At 45.3% G+C, this 19,887-nt stretch overlaps 1 protein-coding gene across 1 annotated transcript in view; it reads left to right on the top strand.

Moving 5' to 3' along the window:
• The window catches only part of ITPR1 (inositol 1,4,5-trisphosphate receptor type 1), a 318,686-nt gene extending 300,313 nt beyond the window's left edge, over positions 1–18,373 (top strand). Inside the window, exons 57-58 of the mRNA XM_082847216.1 lie at positions 8,851–9,012; positions 17,014–18,373. Of these exons, the coding sequence (XP_082703342.1) occupies positions 8,851–9,012; positions 17,014–17,100 (249 nt within the window). The 3' untranslated portion in view covers positions 17,101–18,373. The remainder of the gene's footprint in view (positions 1–8,850; positions 9,013–17,013) is intronic.
• Positions 18,374–19,887: the final 1,514 nt, after the last annotated feature.

Genomic DNA, 19,887 nt, shown 5'->3' with positions numbered 1-19,887 from the left:
ATCTCTTCAGAATGAGGCCTACTAGTGTGTGCCTAGGGAATGTGAGAATGAGGAAAAGATGCGAGCATTTAGGTACAGCTGTTTGTATTTAAAGGTTATGACGTGGACAAGGTCCCAGTTTCTCCTTTCACAAACGCACTTTTTTACAGGGCCCCCGTGTTACCACCTGTAAAGTGAGAAGGTTGAACCAGAGGGTCTCTTAGGCCACCTTTAGCTCTACAGTTCCACGAAGCAACTTTCAAACGACTACCGAGGGTCTGTGTCAGGAGTGGATGCAGGGAGGTATCAGGAGGGAGAGAGGAGACCCATGTGAACGAGCTAGTGAGTGTGTGGGTCAGAGTGCAAGGGGCAGGTTGGTAAAATGGGGCGGTTGGAAAGGATTGAGGAATCTGGAGAATCGTACTTTCTCCCGGAAGAGTTCAGGCTGTGGGCACCTTGCCTTCCAAACCCCTCTCAAGTCAGGATGGCGCTGGTGGCGCGCCCTTGAATTCTCACTGAAGTCGTACGGACGGTGACAAAGATGACACCCTCCCATCACCGGTTTCTCAGGGTGTCTAGGCAGGGCTGGCCTTCAGTAAAACCATTTCAATCAGGAGGAGATTTCCAGCGCAGCAGCCAGAGGCCGACACGCTATCTCGCGGGACCCTGCTGCAGGTGAGGCAGCGAGCGGGGTGGCACGTGGGTGTGCATGATTGTAGGTCCAAAGACAAACACTAAGTCTTTTTCCCCAAAACAACAGCAAAGAACTTTGGAAAGCCTTTTAAGTAGGCTAAAAACCAACCAAAAAAGCCATCATTGTATAAAGAGATCAAAGTTTAAAACTCGTGGAATGCAAAAAAGAATAGAGGCCAACCAAGAAACACTGTTAAAATCCCATACGTAACCACAAGGAACATTCTGGTAGATTGCTTAGCTAACTGAACGTGCAGGGGACGTGGCCTGAGCAGAACATCCTGAGCCAGCCTGGGAGAAGCCGAGTTCGCCTGAGGGCTCTTCATCAGGAATCTCCGCCCCGCCCGCCCTGCCCTGTTCCAGCACAGGCCATCCCCCACCTTTCTCCCCTCCTCTGTGACCTCAGGCTTCTTCCTCCCGCCACCCCAGGGGCCCGGGACCCAGCTGCACCTCTCCAAGTAGGGAGCGCTGCTTTCTCGTGGCCCCAGTGAGAGCCCGGCATCACTTCACCTGAGGGCCCAGAGTGACATGAGGCAGTGACTCTGCAGCTGACTCTGCCTAGGGATTTCATCAGAAATGGGTGCGGTTCTCTCCCTGGCGGGGGCCGTCTCTCTTACACAGTAACATCCAAGGACAGCTATTAACTGAGTCTGGAAGGGTGAGTGGTCATTCCATCCCAGCTGAAGATTATATAATGGGGCCTGTCTGGGTGATGCCGTCCGAGACAAGAGCAGCAGACCACGCTGACGCCTGCGCTTGCGAGCAGCGTGGGCACCCTTCCCGTGGCTCCATCGGCAAAAGGGAAATCTGTGCCTCTAAAACCGAAACCCTCCCCCCGGGAGGGGGAGAACTAACTTGTGCACAGTGCTTTCCAGTTGACGGGACACGTTCTTACAGCCATTGGATCCACACATTAACCCTGTGAAGTAGCCAGTAATCTCTCAAAAAAAAAAAAAAAAAAAGAGGGAGCAGAGACCCAGGCTGGTTGGCTGACTCACCCCAGCTCATGTCCTGTGAACATTCTGGACTGTCAGGGCTTCAGCTCCGGATCCTAGGACGCAGCTCTTCCCACTGACACGCTGACGACATGGGCTTGCTACGGAAACAAACCTGTGAGAGACAGGGACCTGGACCCTTGAATTTCATTTCAGGCTGGCCAACAAATTCCAGGTGTGGGATCCATGTTTTTAAATAGGTTTTATTTTGTACAGGAAACACTGAGCAGAAAGGACTGAGTTCCGTATGCCCCCTTCTCCCCACCTCACCCGCCAGTTCCCATTATTAACTTCTGTATTACTGTGGTGTAGCTACTACAATTGATAAACTAATCTAGATACGTCATTATTAACCAAAGACAGTAGTTTACGTTAGGATTCACTCTTCGCGTTGTACGTTCTGTAGCTTTTGACAAATGTATGATGACGTGGATCCGCTATTACAGCAGCAAACAGAATAGGTTCACTGTCCTCCAAGTCCTCTGTGCTCTACCTGTCCATCCCTCTAGCCCCCAACCCTCAATCTTCTTACCTTTGGAATCTATTTTTTCAATTTAGTTTTTTTTAAATATATAATAGATACTATAATGACAATTTTGGAGTCAGTGAGCATACTTAGAGTTACTATCACTGTTTTTTCACCCAAAGCAATGGATTCTGGGTTTTGTTTGTTTGTTTTCCATGATCTTAGAAAAATGAGCTCTAAACATTATTTTCTTCCTCTTCAATGCAAATAGTCACCCTAACTCACAAGAGGGGCAAATATTTAAAGTTTATTGAGTGTAATATATTCCTGCTTTAGAAAAGTTAAGGATTATCTTCAATCCTCCCCTTCCGCTCTCTTCCAGGCATTTTCTGGGGGTTTGGATACATGGGGAGGTTTGGATACATGGGGCAGCCAAGGATCTGTCTCCAGGCCTGCCCCTCAGTCACTCCTGTCACCTAAGGATCGCCAGGCACTCTGGGAAAATCCTGTTTGTCGTCTTGCTTGGTAAGATAAGTGGAAACGCATTTGACACTTGAGTTGAAAGGACAGTCTTTGCCTTCCTGAGTCTTCCCTGAGGGGATTCTATGGCTTACAGGTCCATCTTCTCGACCATGACCCCTTCTTTGACCCTCATGCCCCCACCAAAAAAAAAAAAAAAAAAAAAAATGCATTTCTCTAGTCTGGCTGTAAAAGAATAAGGGATTCAACAATAAATGTTGCGTTGTTTACAGGGTAAACAAAACTCTACCTCAGTGGACTTTCTCTGAGGAGGTGACTGATGATCTCAGTTGTCTTTCTTAGAACAGCCTCTTCAGTTGAACCTGGGAAGAAGAAAAAAAAAAAAAAACGCTTCTCAGAATGATGAGCATTTGCATCATACAATCCAACTTCCTCTCCTCTCTCTCTGTGTTTCTCTCTCTCTCACACACACAGCCTCCCTCTTTCCAGTCAAGAACATTTCAAGAGGTCAGTGCCGCCCCCGTGTCTAAAACTTCAGTGTTTGCCTTTGCAGGGACTTTTCCAACTTTACCTAGAAAAGAACTAACCAGAACCTTAGCACTTGTGGTCAGCCTGCTTCCGGCTGTGGCTTGAGTCGGTTTGTCTGCTCTGACGAGGAAGTGCTTGCTGTGACGGGAACTGCACTGGCTGGATTGTAGGAGGACCAGGGCAGACAGTGCCTAATGACATTGGTATGCGAGGTACCAGCAGCAAGGAAAGCAAGGGAAGCACACAGGGGCCCTCAGACCCAGAGCGACAGATGCGGCTGAGAGACGTGCAGTGAACCCACGAGCCTCCCCAGACCCACCCTCCTGAACACGCGCACGCACACACACACGCACACGCACGCGCACACACACGCACACACACAGAGCCCAAGATGAATTCATGTATAAACAAAAGTGCCTTCGTTGATGACTTTCTTAAAAAGGCAAGAGAAGCCAGGATACTGAGATATGTTTTTGATCTGGAATGGACATAAAGGCAGGATTTTGCAAACATTTATGGACCTTCAGCCCCTGGCTGGCCGGGGAACCACGGGCGCAGGCTTCCCTGGAGTCACTGAGCACTCAGCATTTGCTGTGGAAGTCTGAGCTAAAGAGAAAGTGACTGGACTCAGGTGTTCTCTCTCCGCTCCAAGGCCAGGACTGGGATAGTCTAACTATCTTCCTGTAAAGGTTTCGATCTCTGTGCAGAGGGTCCTGCTGGTGAGCAGCCTCCACGCCGCGTCGGGGCTTATGCCACAGTGCAGGGTGCAAAGCCGAATGGAAACAGAACAGTGTGGCCAGAATTGTTCATTAATTTTAACTACTAGATGCTCCCTGGTAATTTGAGATTAGACTTAACAGCCCAGGATGATTTTTTGTTTTGTTTTGTTTTGGTTTTTTTGGCGGTACGCGGGCCTCTCACTGTTGTGGCCTCTCCCGTTGCGGACGCGCAGGCTCAGCGGCCATGGCTCACGGGCCCAGCCGCTCCGCGGCATGTGTGATCTTCCCAGACCGGGGCACGAACCCGTATCCCCTGCATCGGCAGGCGGACTCTCAACCACTGCGCCACCAGGGAAGCCCCCAGGATGATTATTTAATTAAAATACTGGCACCACCTAGGACCGCAAATTTGGGTACGTACCTATGTCGGGGCAGAAGAGCTACCGGTACACACCATCGAGAGCACTTGGATACCTTGTTTCCTGTGGTTTAAGGCTTGGACGGGGCCCCAGCTCTGCTTTGCATTGTTATTGGAGGAGGGCAGTGAGGGAGAACCTTTAAGGTGGTAATTGGTAAACATCTTGACCAGGAAATCCTGTTCCTCCCTTTGTACTGAAGGACTCTCATGAAATGGAGAACGAAGGTGTATCGCCAGGATTGGGGCACGTGGTACAGAGTGGCCTGTGAAAAGTATGACATTTCTTTAAAATCTTGGGGTTTCATGTTCTCCAGGGCATATTTTGAGTTTAATATAAAAATATTTTGGATCGTTCACCACTGACTGAAATGGACATTCTAAGAAGATGCATTATTTCTGTCTATGGCTTTGTGTACCCCTTGGGCAGGGCCTTCATGCCCCAGGATTACAGGTGGCAGCCCACTTACAGAAGTACAGATAAAGCGAAAACGAACAGCATCTGATGCATCTCCTGGCCACTGCATGAGGAGCAAAGATGCCAGTAGCAGCCACTTTAAGGCCGGTGGGCCCCATTCGATGGCCTAGCGGATACTCACTGGGCACTCAGGACTTGGAGGTAGGGCTGCAGTGGGGTCCACGAAAGCGAAGAGCCATGCCCTGAGCCCTGCACTACACCTTCCTTGTACTGCATTCCACCCCTTGGGGGCAGGGACCTTGTCTTCCTCATCTCTAGACCCTCAGCACTCAGCCCTGTGCCAGGCGCAGAAATTAGAAGTATTCAGTAAACGGTTGTTGGATGAGGTCTGTGCGTTTTGCATTTGTCAGAGACCTTTCTGAAATCACTGCCTGGGAGTCCAGAGATCAAATCACATACACCATGCAAGGGGGTGGGAATCTGCCGTGGAAAAATTCTTTTTCATCTATAGTCATGTGGTCGCTTGCTTGCCGTTAGAATAAGGAAAAGAAACTGTTCCTTAAACTTAAGGAACTTAAGCTACGTACAGAATCTTGCATCGATTTTCTGTCTTCTTTTTTGAAGACCTGTTTAATGTGGACTCTGTTTGGAAATCTGTGTTTTCTATTTTTATGGAGGGTTTGCTAAGCAAATGAACATGAAAATTTGAGAGCCAGGTCTGAGACGAATTCTCTACCCATTTTAGGCAGTTGTACATTCCTCTGCATGTCGGCAGTCGGTGGGCTGCAGGTGAGCTCTCACTCCTTCTCGTACACGGCCCCTCTCTCTGCCAGCGCCTCGTCAGGCAGGGGCTCCAGGTCACTTCCTCCCCTTCCCCGCCACCCATGTGTCCAGGCCTCTTCCTGTCACCGCCGTCCCTCTCCCTCCCCAGCCCAGCTGGCATGGCTCTCCCGTGCTCCACAGTCTGGGCTGCTGCCCCGCCTGTCTGCCCTCCGCCCCAACTGCGGCCCCACTGGTTTCAGGGCTGTGCCAGCCCTCCCCCTGCTGAGAAGGCCCTCACGCTGGCCCCGCGTCTGGCCAAGTGATAACCTTCCTTCAGGCCCTCCACAAAGAGGATTCCAGCCACGCAAAACCACTGTAGTCAGTCCTTGTGTTGACCCTTCTCTTCCTGCCGCTCATTTGACACGGCCTCGCTGCTTTGTTTCTTCTTTTTTTAACTGAAATGTCCACTCTCCTTAACTAAAGTCAAGCACTCTGATGGCAGGAACCCTACCTCATACTTAGGTCTCAAAGCCATGTCCACTTTAAAGAGGTCCAGGAGGCCGTGACCAAGTGCAGGGGGCTCACTGCTGTTTCCTCAGAACCAAGCATGTAAGGTAAGGGCTCCTTAAGTATTCGTTGAATATGCTGTATTTTTTAAAATGTTTTCTTCCGAGAGTGCTTATTGTACTTCTGACTTGAATCTAGAGAGCTATCAAATGTTTCCCCCCAAATATACTCAGTAATAGGAGTTTACACTTTGTAAACACCAGATCAGCCGCGGGATCTCCTTTGAAACGTAGGGATTGTTTCCTCCCTCCCGGGGCCGTGTCCTGCGTTACCATGCAGGGTAGGCCTTAGCGGTCTCTGAACTCCCTGCTACGTCACATTCTGTCGTAGCCCCACTGGTGGTGTGTCCACGTGCTCCTGAGTCTGACGGTTTAAGTGGGACTTTGGATCTTTCCTCTTCACCTCGCTCTCCTCAGGGGTCAGCGTGCAGATATTTGCAGCCGTCCCCGTGGGTATCCGGTCTCGGGTACACGGCCGGCCTTGCTGCAGCTGTGCCCGTGGCCCATCAGCCTGGCCACCCATCTCTCCCTCTGTCACGGGGCCCACGCTGCCTAGTGAGAGTGAGTAACCGCCAGCCACCTGTCCCCTCCGTGTGCCCCGAGCAGTCAGGGGCTTCTTCCCTGAGAGTGGCACGGTGGGAAGGTGGGATGACGTGTGAAGGACTAACATGGGGCAGTGGTATGATCAGTGACAGGTGACCTCAGCTGCCTTTCAGTGTCGCCACTGTGCTTAAATGTTTTCAGATGTCTGCTCTCTCCTCTTCGCTGTAGACACACAGCAGAAAACTGATTAGACGTGGCAACGCTCCAGGGTTTTAGGCTGGTCGTCTTTGAAATGGGGTGTTTTGTCAAACATCCTTTTGCCCACTGCTCTGTCTGCGGTGGGAGGCTGATGAGAACGAGTATAGGCTAACATCGGGGCACATGGGAAGGGAGTGTTGATCACAGGGTGTGTGGCACAGCAAGGTAAACAGCATCACTTCCCTCCTCCAGCAGTCATTCTAAGCAATGGAGGTTTACCATTTAAGCATTAGTTAGCAGGGCCCACCTAGGAGACAGTGGCTTTATCACTCCTTGCTTCCACAGATATTTATCAAGGGTCTGCTGTGTTCCAGTCACTGTACTAAGGTGTTTCCTGCTCTCAGGATGCTGGCAGGCTAGTGAGTCCCGACTAGACTCCCCACACGTCTTAAGCAAATGCTCTCTAGTAGATGGGACACCTCGTGCCACCGTGGTATGCCTTCTTTGTGGTATTTTCAACTAGTTCTTGTTTGGCTTCTATATTGCTAGATTGCATTAGGTCAAGACACGGTTTAGTTATGTTGCTTTTTAAAATTTAGACGTCTTGTGGTATTTTGTTCTTGATTTTGAGTATGTTGATGCCTTTTATTGTATATGACAGCGGTTGGCCAACTCCACCAGCATTTGCAAATAAAGTTTTATCGGAACACAGCTTCCCCCGTTCATTTGTGTATACTCTACACAAATGGGTATTTGGGGGCTACATAGCAGATTTGCTGTGACAGAGACCATATGGTCCAGAAAGGCAAAGGTATTTACTATCAGAAAATGTTTACTATGCAGAAAAATTCTGCTGATCTCTGGTGTACACAGAGCAACAACAGCAAATGCTGTGTGTGTGTGTGTGTTGGTGGGGTGGCCGTGATTTGTGTTAGGATGTTTATTAGAATTCATCCCGACAGGATCCGAATGGCCCAGGTGAGATGTGACGCCAGCTGGGTGTGGAATGAGTCAGTGTGCCTCCCCTTACCTCCGGCTGATGAAGCTTTTCTTACAGTTCATTCCTGCCTCTCTGTACAGAACTCACCCAGGAGGTGTACTTTGTATGAGAAAAGCATATGTGGGCAGGAAGAAGTGAGGTGGGAGGAGGAGGCTTGTCCATCCTGTTAACCAGCGGTGAGAAATGCTGTTTACAGGTGTGAGCTACAGGCATCAAAACGAAGGGAGGAGACAGACAGGGAAGGAGACTGAATGGGTCTTTCTTATACCAACTGACAGCACCCACCAGCCATTTCAGGCCCGAAGGAAAAGGAAACACGAGTCGAGAGGTGGTGTCCATAAGTTCACAAAGAGGGAAACTGAACCCGCTCCCCATTTTCAGCCTCTTAACAACCCTCTACCAAGCAAACACACCCATACACGTTATCTGGTCGATCCCAGAACACTCGGGATCTTAAAATTCATGTACTTGTAGAGTGTTTGCAAATGATTTTCCAAGTATAACGCTTTAAAAAATACACAGCACGGTATGAGGTACGTAGAGTCGTCAAAGCCGCAGACTGCAAACAGGAGGCAGTTGCCAAGGGTGGGAGAGTTACTGTTCAGCGGGGATGGAGTTGACGTTGGGGAAGATGAAAAGAATCCCCGAGATGGATGGTGGTGATGGCTCACAACAATGTGGATGCACTTAATGCCACTGAACTGTACACTTAAAAATGATTAAAGTGGTAAATTTTATTACATATATTTTAACACAGTTTTAAAACTCCAATCTCATTAGCTGTGTCATTTGCAAAGATCACAGATGGAGTGGCAGTAGTCGTATTTGGAGATTAGGAATCTTGTTTGGAAACCCACTTTTCCTCATATGTTAAAGTGATTTCTTCTAGGAATTAAGAGAGTTTAATTATATTCAACTAAAAAGATATTTACTGAACGGTTTAAAAAAACACAGTACAGTACATTAGTTCTGCAGCAATCAGAAAGAGCCTGGTGAAAGACGGCACAAAGAAAAGATGGTGTGATAAGACTGCCTCTGTTGTCTCTCCTCTTCGAAGTGACTCCCTCTTTTTTTCATGTGGATTCCAGGAAAGAAACCTTGACTGGTTCCCAAGGATGAGAGCCATGTCCCTGGTCAGCAGCGATTCGGAAGGAGAGCAGAATGAGCTGAGGAGCCTGCAGGAGAAGCTGGAGTCCACCATGAAGCTGGTCACTAATCTTTCTGGGCAGCTGTCAGAATTAAAGGACCAGGTAAGGAAAAGAAACCCCACCTGCCTACACACACCCACACACGCCCACTACCATACACACCAGGTGTGGTGAGAAAATCAGTAGTGCTCATGTTAAAATGCTGAAGTTTATCACCTGGATAGAAAAGGAAACGGGCAACAGAGGACAAACTCATTTAGTCCATCAGTTTCCCCTCCACTCCCCCTTCACTGCCCTTTGACAGGATAAGCCCATGACGCTACTCTCAGTGCCGCTCAGGACGAGGTTTTCATATGAAAAACAAAACCAGAAAATGAGAAAATGCAAACTACTTCAATGAAGTGCTGTACAGAAAAACACGATGTGCAAAGCTGTACTCCTGACTTTTCTTCACTGACAAAAGATTAAAGGCTGTTTCTGGTTTTGCTTTTCAGCCCTCAGATCTATCGACCCCTGGCCCCAGATACTGAAATCCAGCATCCTGGGATAAACCACAGTCAAGGAAGAGCCCCTTTTGGTTCATTCATTGGCCAAATCCTTACTGAGTGGCTCCCATAGTCCAGGCGGCGTGGCGGGTGCTGGGGGTGAACAGTGACCGCTCTGCCGGCCGCGTCCCTGCACTCACCCAGCTCAGCCGTCTACAGATGCGCTGCCCCATCCTGCTCCCTGTCCGTAAGATAAATGCTTTGCCCCTGTAACTAAGCTGGGCGAAGGGGGCAAGTCTGCAGCAAACCCTGTATACTCCAGAGCCCCCCTGCCCCGCCCTTGACCCCCTTCAAATGAGCACTCACAGTTACCAGGTGGTGACCTCCTGCTGGGAGGACCTGTGCTCTGCCCGTAGCTGACCGGGATAATCCTGCACAAACCCGGCAACAGTTCAGCCTCCCGCACGCGGTGCTGAAAGCTTTTAATCGATTCCGTAGACAAGATTATAAATTTTGCACAGCGGTAGTTATCAGGCAGGGCTGGCCTGGAGGTAAGTTGTAAGGTCTACCCGCAAGTGATTTGTTCCTCTTAGGTACATGATAACTAGTGAAGGCCCTGTCTGGCATCAGCTCTTCCTGGAGGTAGTTTACGTGGCACTTTAACAATCCCACTTTGAATTGTATTTCTGTTCCAACTAAATTATTCCAAACTGAGCCCCAAGATGCCATTTGGCCTCAAGTTCTTTTCTTTCACATGTGCTGAGATACAAATAAGAAGACTAATGGGAACGGAAGACCTTATTTATGAAGGCTGTCTACAGCACTGAGCTTGGTAGCCACCTAAAATGAGTAATAACCTAAATAAGTAAAACTAATGAAGGTCTAACTAGATCACTTTGCTTATTATTTTATTAACTTTTTACCCCCGCTGTGAAACACTTGACAAATGTTCCACAGGACTACACTGATTCAGGAGCACACTGCCTGCTACAGCTGCTTCTGTTTCCCCCCTGAAGAGCGAGGCGAGCTCCATAAGGCATGTAGCAATGCTCAAGTTCCCTTCCTCTCCCTTTGAGAGAGCTGTGGCTACAAGAATCTCCATTAAATCAGATGTTTTAAATTAGATGCCAAAAAATCTTACAAAAATTGATCTCATGCAGACCTAAATAAAGGAAGTATTTAGCGCTCTATAAAGTGCCGTTTGTAAACATGTCTGAAGCAAACTATTATTGGGTATTCTGGGGTAGTAAATGCCGCTCGAGCCCTTCTCTGTCGGCCGGGCCTGTCCTTTCAATGCTTAGGATCCTGTGTGTTGAATCGCTCCCTGAGGGTGGTTCTGAAGTTGCTTCAGTGATGCACACTGTGCAAACCAGTGAACCTGGTCTAAGGAGCGAATGGAAGCTGAGGAATTTGCACAGAGAATCATAGGTATAGGAGGGAGCCAAGACCACAGATGGCATTGCACCCAATTCCCTCGTTTTATTTCGTGAGGACATTCAGGTTCATGGCAGGCTCTTAGGAAATTTATCCAACTTCACCTGAAAATGTCAGGCTGGAACTCCTGGTCCTGCAGTCTGGGTTTGATTTTGTGTGCGTGTGTTGTGTTTTTATTTTCCCTTGTTTTGTTTTGTCACTGTACCCTGTTTGCCTTTCATGGTTGACTGTTTAAATTCTCATTCATTTTTTTAAGAACGTTAAAGAGTTTCAGAAGTCGCATCACGCACTTAAACGTTAAGGAGTGATACAGTCATTGCCATGTTACACCACTGATCGGAGACTTGGCATTAGAATCGTTTCTCTGAAGCCAAAATTTTGGCTTGAACAAACTATGTAAACTTGATTACATATAGACTAAGGTTCATTAAGTGACATCAAAACCAGTGTGGTTTAAACTGCTTGGTTTCAGCTCTGTTTACATTTTGGTTTTAAAGTTAACGGTTAGAACCACCCTTCAGAAAACCTTTCCCCTATGAATGAATTTGAAATTGGACCGTTTTTTCTTGTAAGATGTTATAGGCTAAGGAGAAATCGGAGGAAACCAGTACTATATTCTCCAGTGCCTTTACCAGCATTGATCTGCTTAGGTTTTAAGGTGACCAGAATCACAGGAAAAATTCAGCATTGTTGCCTTTGCTGGGGAAAATTTGCTTTTTTCAGAAGGAATTAGTCAACATTTTCTTTTGATTTTGTAACAAAACTGTAAAGCATTTGTTTGACAATCAACTTGTTGAAAAGATTTGAATTTTATTAAATTTGGTGTGTACCAGTCCTAAAGATTTCTTAAATTGTTCTGCATAAAAAGCCATGCAGACAGGTCAGAGAACTGCTGGTTCTTAAACGGTCATTGTGAGAATTCCTGCCCTCCAAAGGGAAAAAAATTCTGAATTAAAAAATAAAAACTCCATGAATGATTAATGAACAAGAAACTCTGTGGCAGATATTTTTTAAAACAGCTATGAAAGAATACCATTCACTGGTAAAAGTGCTGGAAAATACAAAAATTGCTTCATCACTTAGATATTTTTGCAGATCTGATGGTCCAAAAACCAGCATAATGGAGCAAAGACAGCTGAATGTCTTGGGATTTAATCTTAACTGTTATTGACCTCGTTGGTTGTTGTTTTCTTAAAATACCAGTTTGAGGAGAAAAAGTTCTTATCAAGGATATTAGTAAAATCCTGGTTAGTGGTTTTTCTATTACTGCCAAGAACAGTTAATTAAAATTGCTGTTCTAAGTGTTACTTAATGATGCTTCTCATCTTGAAGTTTCCCCTCCCAAGAGATTCTGAATACTAAATGTGATTCTCTTACATTCTTATTCCAAGGCGGAGAACTAATGTAAGAACTTAAATTTTTTTTGCATGTTTTCTTTATATTGAGAGAAGGGTTCACTTTCTTGAAAATGTGACTGGCTTCCTATAGGACAGTGACCCTTATTTGTAGTTGGTAGGAAAAGAAGTAGTGCTTGAAATTCATGTCATATTAGCATGCGATAGTGTTTGGCATTTTGTTTGTTTGTTTTTTGTTTTGTTTTGTTTTGTTTCGTTGCGGTACGCGGGCCTCTCACTGTTGTGGCCTCTCCCGTTGCGGAGCAACAGGCTCTGGACGCGCAGGCTCAGCGGCCATGGCTCACGGGCCCAGCCGCTCCGCGGCATGTGGGATCCTCCCGGACCGGGGCACGAACCCGTGTCCCCTGCATCGGCAGGCGGACTCTCAACTACTGCGCCACCAGGGAAGCCCATGTTTGGCATTTTTCACGCAAGAGGGTTATCATCTTGTTAACAGTAACTGCGTAAGGAAGGAAGGAAGAACAAAAGAATAGAATAATTCCCCACAGTTGGAAGAATGGAATTTTAAACCTTACTTGAATGTCTGTGGTCCTTACACTGTGTTGGAACCACAAGAGAGTGGCCTTTGGTAACACCTGCCATCTAGGATACTGTAACCGATCCAGAAAGAAGCAGACCTCTAATGTTAGGATACAGTAGGAAAAGTTCCACGGCCCGAGGAATGAAGTGAGTTTCATTTGTGAACAAAGGAGCACAGAGAAGTAGGCAGGCAGTCCCGTGAGAGGCCTTAGAGGGTCGGAGGAGTTTAGCTTCTACAGTCCTACGAGCAGGTGACTTCTGAGCTAGCTGAAAAATGCAGCAGGGGGCATCCCAGGAAAGGAATCGGCATGAGCAAAGGCATGAAAACGCATGGCATGCTCGAGGAATGGCACTGTGCTCTGGGTCATTTGTTCTTCGAACCATCATTTATGAAACACCTATTTGCCAGGTGCAGCCCTAGGTACTGGGGTTACAAAGGTGAATAGAACCAATTCTCCTTCTTCAAGGAACTAACAGCCTAGAGTGGGAGACAAACAAGTAAACAAATAAATTATAATTCAACATGGTAAGTACGTAACAGAGGTTTGAACAGATTGCTCTGGGAGTGGAGAAAAGGGAGCACTTCATTCAGCCTGACCACAGGGAGAGGATTCGAGTCAGTGCCTCGGAAACCCTCTCAGAGGTGGGAATGCAGGAGCTTGGTTTCAAAGCTTGAGCGTTTGCCAGATGAACTGGAGAGGAACAGCCCACTAAGGATCAGGAGTGTGGATATCTGTATATTTCTATTAAACCAATATAACTGCATTCGAGAGATGCTGCAGTTTTACTTCTGAATATCTTAGGCTCCTCGTTAGGAGCGTGGCTGATTTCATAGAACTGTGAAGCACAATTCTGATGACTGGAGTTTCTGGGCTGTTTAGAATCTGAGTAGCCGCGACCTCACTGTGACAGGAAAGCAGGTTGCGGCTTTCCTGGGCTGTCGATGAACCGTCCCTGCTATGCCAGCCCTTAGTCGTTTGGAGGCCGATAGTGGTGGAGTAAATCTTGCCCATTTGCACTCAACACTCCGTATTTTCATGGAAGATCTTTTAGATGTTTGGCTACATCTGACTTGTAAAGCTACCATATCGTTTGCTTCTTGTTTAGACTGAGTCAAAAGAAGGAATGCTGAAATTCAAGTTAGTCGGTATATAGATTATGAAGAAGGATATTGCTTCAAATATTCATTCTTAGCTAAATGTAGATTTTGAGGATTTTAAATGTATCTACTACAAATGGGACATTTCACACTAATCAAGGTAGCTTTTTCTGTATTAGAATTTTGACTGAAGTTACCACCTTAGACATGAATCTGATGGATATATTTTTTTTTAATTTATTTTGTTTATTTTTGGGCGCGTTGCGTTTTCATTGCTGTGCGTGGGCTTTCTCTAGTTGCGGCGAGCGGTGGCTTCTCTTGTTGCGGAGCACGGGCTCTAGGCGTGCGGGCTTCAGTAGTTGTGGCATGCAGGCTCAGCAGTTGTGGCTCGCGGGCTCTAGAGCGCAGGCTCAGCAGTTGTGGCTCGCGGGCTTAGTTGCTCCGTGGCATGTGGGATCTTCCTGGACCAGGGCTCAAACCCGTGTCCCCTGCATTGGCAGGCGGATTCTTAACCACTGTGCCACCAGGGAAGCCCCGGATGGATATTTTTATCTAGTCAGTTTTGTTTTGTTTCAAATGTCCGGAGAGAATACACTGTGAGAATATGCTAAGGATAGACTTTGGTCATTATTTCTGTTTTGATATAGATAGTAGTAACAGAAAATGCTGATGCCTTAAATAACATATATAGTGCATGTGAATCTGTGAAGACCAATAATAGGTAAGGAGGTTGAATTGAGCTAATAAAGCCAGAAGTTATGTGAGAATATGTACTAAGGGGCCAGGGAAACTTAACTGGCCAGCAGTGTTGAGCTTGGTTTCTTGTAGGCCAGATTTAGTCCTTTAGGGGGTTTTGTTTTCATTACTGTTCCCATATAATTATCACTGGATGATGACCTTGCCAAAAGGGACCAATACTTAAGCAGTTGCCCAATTCCTTACCATTTATTACTCACTTAAATGGTAGCCATTCTGTCTAAAAAGGCCACGGTCGATCAGAACAGAATCCAGGCAGTCAGATTTGTGTGCCGACCACCTGCTCAACTGCAGAGAATCTTCTCCAAGGTCTTATTTTGAGAAAAATAATACATTTACCCAAAATACTTTTTTTTTTTAAGTATTCAAGTATATGAAAATATAACCACAGTGATCTTGGCCTGTTTCTGAGATAACCAGTGAAGAGCTCTTCTACAGCAGCAGCGGCCCCAGATCAGTAACACCAGTATCACCGGGGAACTTGTTACAAATGCAAACTCACCAGCCCTACCCTGGGCCTGCTGAGTCAGAAACTCTGTGGGCCCTTGGATCCGTGTTTTAAGGAGCCTTCTAGGTGTTTCTCTGCACGCCAAAGTTTAAGAACCATTATTCTAGGGAAACAGAAAACAAAATTAGATGGGTATGTACTAGGTTCTTGAAATTACCAGGAATATGACTGCCTGAACGAAGGTTTTGGCCACTAACCTACAGCAGTAGGGAGCTTTAAGGTTTGTGATGCAGGGAGAGTGATGCAATCGTTATTTTTAAGAAGACAACCCTGGAAAATCAGAATCGGACCTCCACACTGGGCTATCAGGCGATAGCCTGTCGAAGAGGGAAGGAAGGTGTGCCTTCAGTTGAAGACTCATTTGCTATAAGGAACCCAGTTTAGAAGCCCTTAAGTTTAAGAGGAGGAAGAGCCAACAGATTGAAAAGTCACAAAAAGCTGATCCAACAAACAGGCGTGAAGATGCGTGTACATAAAAGGTCATCTCAAATGCACGTAGTTATTTATGGAAAATTTCCAGGGAAAGCTTCAATGGCCAACTTCAACAGCAGAAAAATCGCAGCATCTTTAAAGTATCTGTCAATACGGGTTGAGCGCACCAAGATTCCTAAATCTGTGAGAATGTGGCGATTATTAAATTTAGTTAAGTTTTACTGGATTCCCTCTCAAGGGGCTAGTCAGGGGGTGAGACTCTGGGGCTAAGCGACATGAAGTGTCAGGCAGTGAGATGACTGAATTACTGATTGCGTTACAATCTACTTGTGAATTTATTCCACGGGTCACGTGAGGTTCTGCTTCCGCAGCTGAATCTGTGTAGTATAGGGTGTGACACCTCCCTTCACGATTTGTCACTCATCCAAGGAAACTTTAGAGGCTAGCTGGAATATCCTAATTCAACTCTTTATAAAAGGCTTTATAAAAAGCTGCCTTTCGGAAATATTCACTCCTTGTAAATCTTCTAAAATATAACTGAAGGCACTTCACAGGAGCCTAAAAATAGTATTTTGATATGAAAGGAAAACGGCTATGCGTTAAAATTGAACCTAGGTAAGTTAATCTTATTTTATGTTCTCAGGATATTTTGTACCAAAATATTTGATGCCCAGCATCAAATCCTGAGCTAGGACTACCTGGGTTATGAGAAATGTGAATGCAGGGAATTAATTATGCCCTGAAATAGCCAGAACAGAGCTGGATACCTGTCAACGTGAGAACTGATTTAGTTCGGCAGCCGAAATAAACGGTACCAACCTCTTGTTCTGGGTCTGGAAAGCACTGTTTCATTTGACCAGCCTTAGGAAATGGTCTTTCCTGACCTTAGTGTCTGTAGGTGGCAAGGAATAGTCACCACTGAGTGCCAGGCCATGATTATGTTATTTAGTCACCCTGGACCTCAGAGGAGAGGACATTCCTCATCTCCCTAGAAATGCTGTGTGATTTTTTTTCTCGCAGATCAAAACGGCCCAAGAGTCACTGGAGAGGAATCAAGACCCCCTGAAGACCGTGGACTTAATCTCTCTTAAACCTAGGATTTTAAACACACTGCTTTTCTTGACAGTTCAGTGTGTGGTTACTGTCATACAAAGCTATCAGTTGGAAGTGGATTTGGGAAACGATCAAGAATCTTGTGCTTTAACTGTTTTTTTGTTCCTTTATGAAACAAGTAGAAAGCAAAGTTTCTGAATGTCACATTGCCTAAGGCACGGAATTCCCCATTCTGCCTAGGAAGATGTCCTTTTTGAAGTTCTGTGTTTGATATACTGACAGTACACTGTAGAAAGTGGGTTTCAGTATAAACCATAACCACAGAGGTAATCTATGGTTGAGTATATGATTTGACGTACAGGAAGTGTCTGGGTCTAATGATGAAACTTTTTAACTTTCCAGATGACAGAACAAAGGAAGCAGAAACAAAGAATTGGTCTTCTAGGACATCCTCCTCACATGAACGTCAACCCACAGCAACCAGCATAAGCAAATGAAATAAAGGAATCGTACTTACCTTTTTAAATTATTTTTAGCGTGGGTGTGGCTAATTCGTTCTGATTCACCCACAGAGGTTACATTTATGCTTAGTATATTTGTAAATACTCAGTTTTATACCGTATGTATATGACTGCTCCTCTCAAGGTCTGGATATATGTATTGTAATTAGAATTGTTGGCACGATGAAATTTCATTTGTGCCAAAAATATTAAAAATGCCTTTTTTGGAAGGACTAAAGAAAGCACCTGATTTGCACTTGAACCACATTATAGATTTAAAAGTATATGACATGTATTTTGTATTTAAAACTAGAATAGCCAGTATTTATGTTTTTTATAGAACTGTGCAATACCAATTATGCAATCACAATAAATTTGTAACTCCTGAGTATCCTAAGGGGAGTGCACATCTTTGAAGCTGGTGTGTTAATAGTATGTAATAAATGGTTAACTATCAAACGATGCTGCTGCCAAAATCATATTAATAGTGAGTTTCAGGCCCCCGGGCATTTTGTACCATATAATTAGCCTGTGGTGATACTACTTCTCATTGCTAGCGGCACTAGTGCCTCTGTCTCGTAGTGACAGTGCTCCAAGCCTATGAACTGTCAAGTCAGCATTCATTTTAAGAAAAGCAACTTTAGTTTCAAAGATACTTTAAGGCTTCTGAATTGATCATTTAAACTATTTCTTTAAGTAAGAGAGCTGAATTAGAGGCTCAGACTTTAGTTTGCCAAGTCAGTGAATTTTTTAAAGGGAACTTTTTATGCCACGCTTGAGGTAAATGCATACTGCTAGCCAATCAATGTCATCTCCTAGGTGAATTCTGGTGTCACGTTATCAAGAAATGATTAATTGATGGGCTCTAGATTATCTAGTCCAAACAGTAGAGCTGATTTTTTTCCTTCATCTGAACCAACATGCTACAGTAGCTAAGAAGTATTAAAAACTATATCCATCCATATAAAGATGAAATATGATCTATCCCATTAGAGCTCATAGTTTGAACACTGACATGTTATTCTTGTGCAAGAGCCACAGTTGGGTTTTATTTCTTTGTCACATTATTTCTTTTCTTGATGGATGAAAAAGTATGAAAGGAAACTTTTATATCTGTTGCCTAGTTTTGTACATGGATCTCATTTTACAAGAGAATCTCTCTACAAAAAAAGTTAAACATGTATTGAAAGCAGAGTTCTGAAATGAGTAAAGTTTGTAAATGCAGATATAAAAATAATATTTAATAAATGATGCAGAAGAAAATACAGTGACCGGCTGGTGGCTTTCATTTAGACATCTCTTTGCGTCATAACAACAGCTATTCCAATTATATACTTCCTTTAGGACCAATTTAAAGTATAACTGGTCTGCCTACCAGATTAATTCCAAAAATGCTTACCTGATTCATGATAACGGAGAACTACCTGAACAGATGTGGGGGAGAGTTCATACAGTAGCCAGCCATTCATTCTTCTCTGTAAGTGACTGCCAAGCAGACTGTCACGAGCACTGTAGCACATGGTAAGGCTCCCACTCCTGCACGTTCCCTGGGGGACCTGCATCTTGCTACCTGCAGTGCAAAGGAATCACCAACAGGGAGATTAGTTCTCACTCATGCCCAGCGGTCAGAGTCCTTCAAGACAGTTGAAAATGTTTTACAAAAGCTAACGCGTCTATCCAAAGGTAGTGAAACCTGTCCCCTCCTGAGAGCAATGCCCACCGTGGTTGCTCTTTTAACACACACTGATTTTTCTCTGTGCTTTGCTAAATAAGGATAATTACCATCCAATGTTGGGAACTAGGTCGTGATTAAATTCCAGTTTAAATGACTAGTTTCAAAACCGATGTTTCTACTTTATAATAGATAACTTTTAAAAAAAGTGAGTAATTTTCCATTCGGTGCAGCGTATGTCCATAGAATTTTTCCATAATAAGGCAAGCCCAAGACAGATACGTACTTGTAGCTATAAACAAACTGGCGCTGCACGCCGACCCCCCCGCCCCTCCCCGAACGTGAGCTCCAGCCAGCAAGGACTTGCTCCCCTCGGATCTCCCGTCAATCTCCTGAGCTGCCCAGCACGGAGAGGCAGTGTGTGTGGTTTGTCTCCCAAGCCCCGTCCCATCTCGTTCACTGCAGAGTTCTGCAATGACACGTTCAGGTTGCAGCTTTTACAGGTTTGTCCGGTTTCATTCGAATCCTGTCACCTGAGATACAATCTTCATTCAACTCGCCAGCTTCAGCAGAAAATAAATGGAATCAGAATGCCACTCCACCCTACAAGCGGTAGATCCTACCCTTGGAGTTTGCGTGTGAACACAAAGCTGGTACAACTGAAACATAAAATTTGAAGTTATAACTCCTACAGCCTTTGATGTGTGATTGTGATTTCACCTTTCTCCAGACATCGCTTTTTCAACACTTCTATTTCAAGGATCAAGGTCCAAGTCACCTTCAAAGTTACTCACGGAGGTGAAGAATTAGTGCTATCGGGCTAAGAAACAAATGTGACAGCATACTACTAACATGCAAAAAGTCTTCTTGGCTCTGATTATTGAATTTTAAAAGTTTTCTGTAGCACGGATTCATATTTGAAGATTTTGCCAACTTCCTTAACTAAACCACGTGTTAAGTCAAAGGGTCTGGGAAATTCCGTTCCACTTTTCTAACATTTCTATTTTCTGGCCCGTTTCTACTTATGTCCCTGAAATTATGTAGTGATGAACCTTGTTTCCCCCTGCAGATACAGCTTCCACCCTGCTGAGCCCTAGAGCTTTA

This window comes from Leucopleurus acutus (assembly GCF_964270905.1).
Source record: "Leucopleurus acutus genome assembly, chromosome: 10".
Classification (NCBI taxonomy): Eukaryota; Metazoa; Chordata; class Mammalia; order Artiodactyla; family Delphinidae; genus Leucopleurus; species Leucopleurus acutus.
Note: the sequence above shows the minus strand (reverse complement) of the source record. Positions and strands in the feature narration are given on the sequence as shown.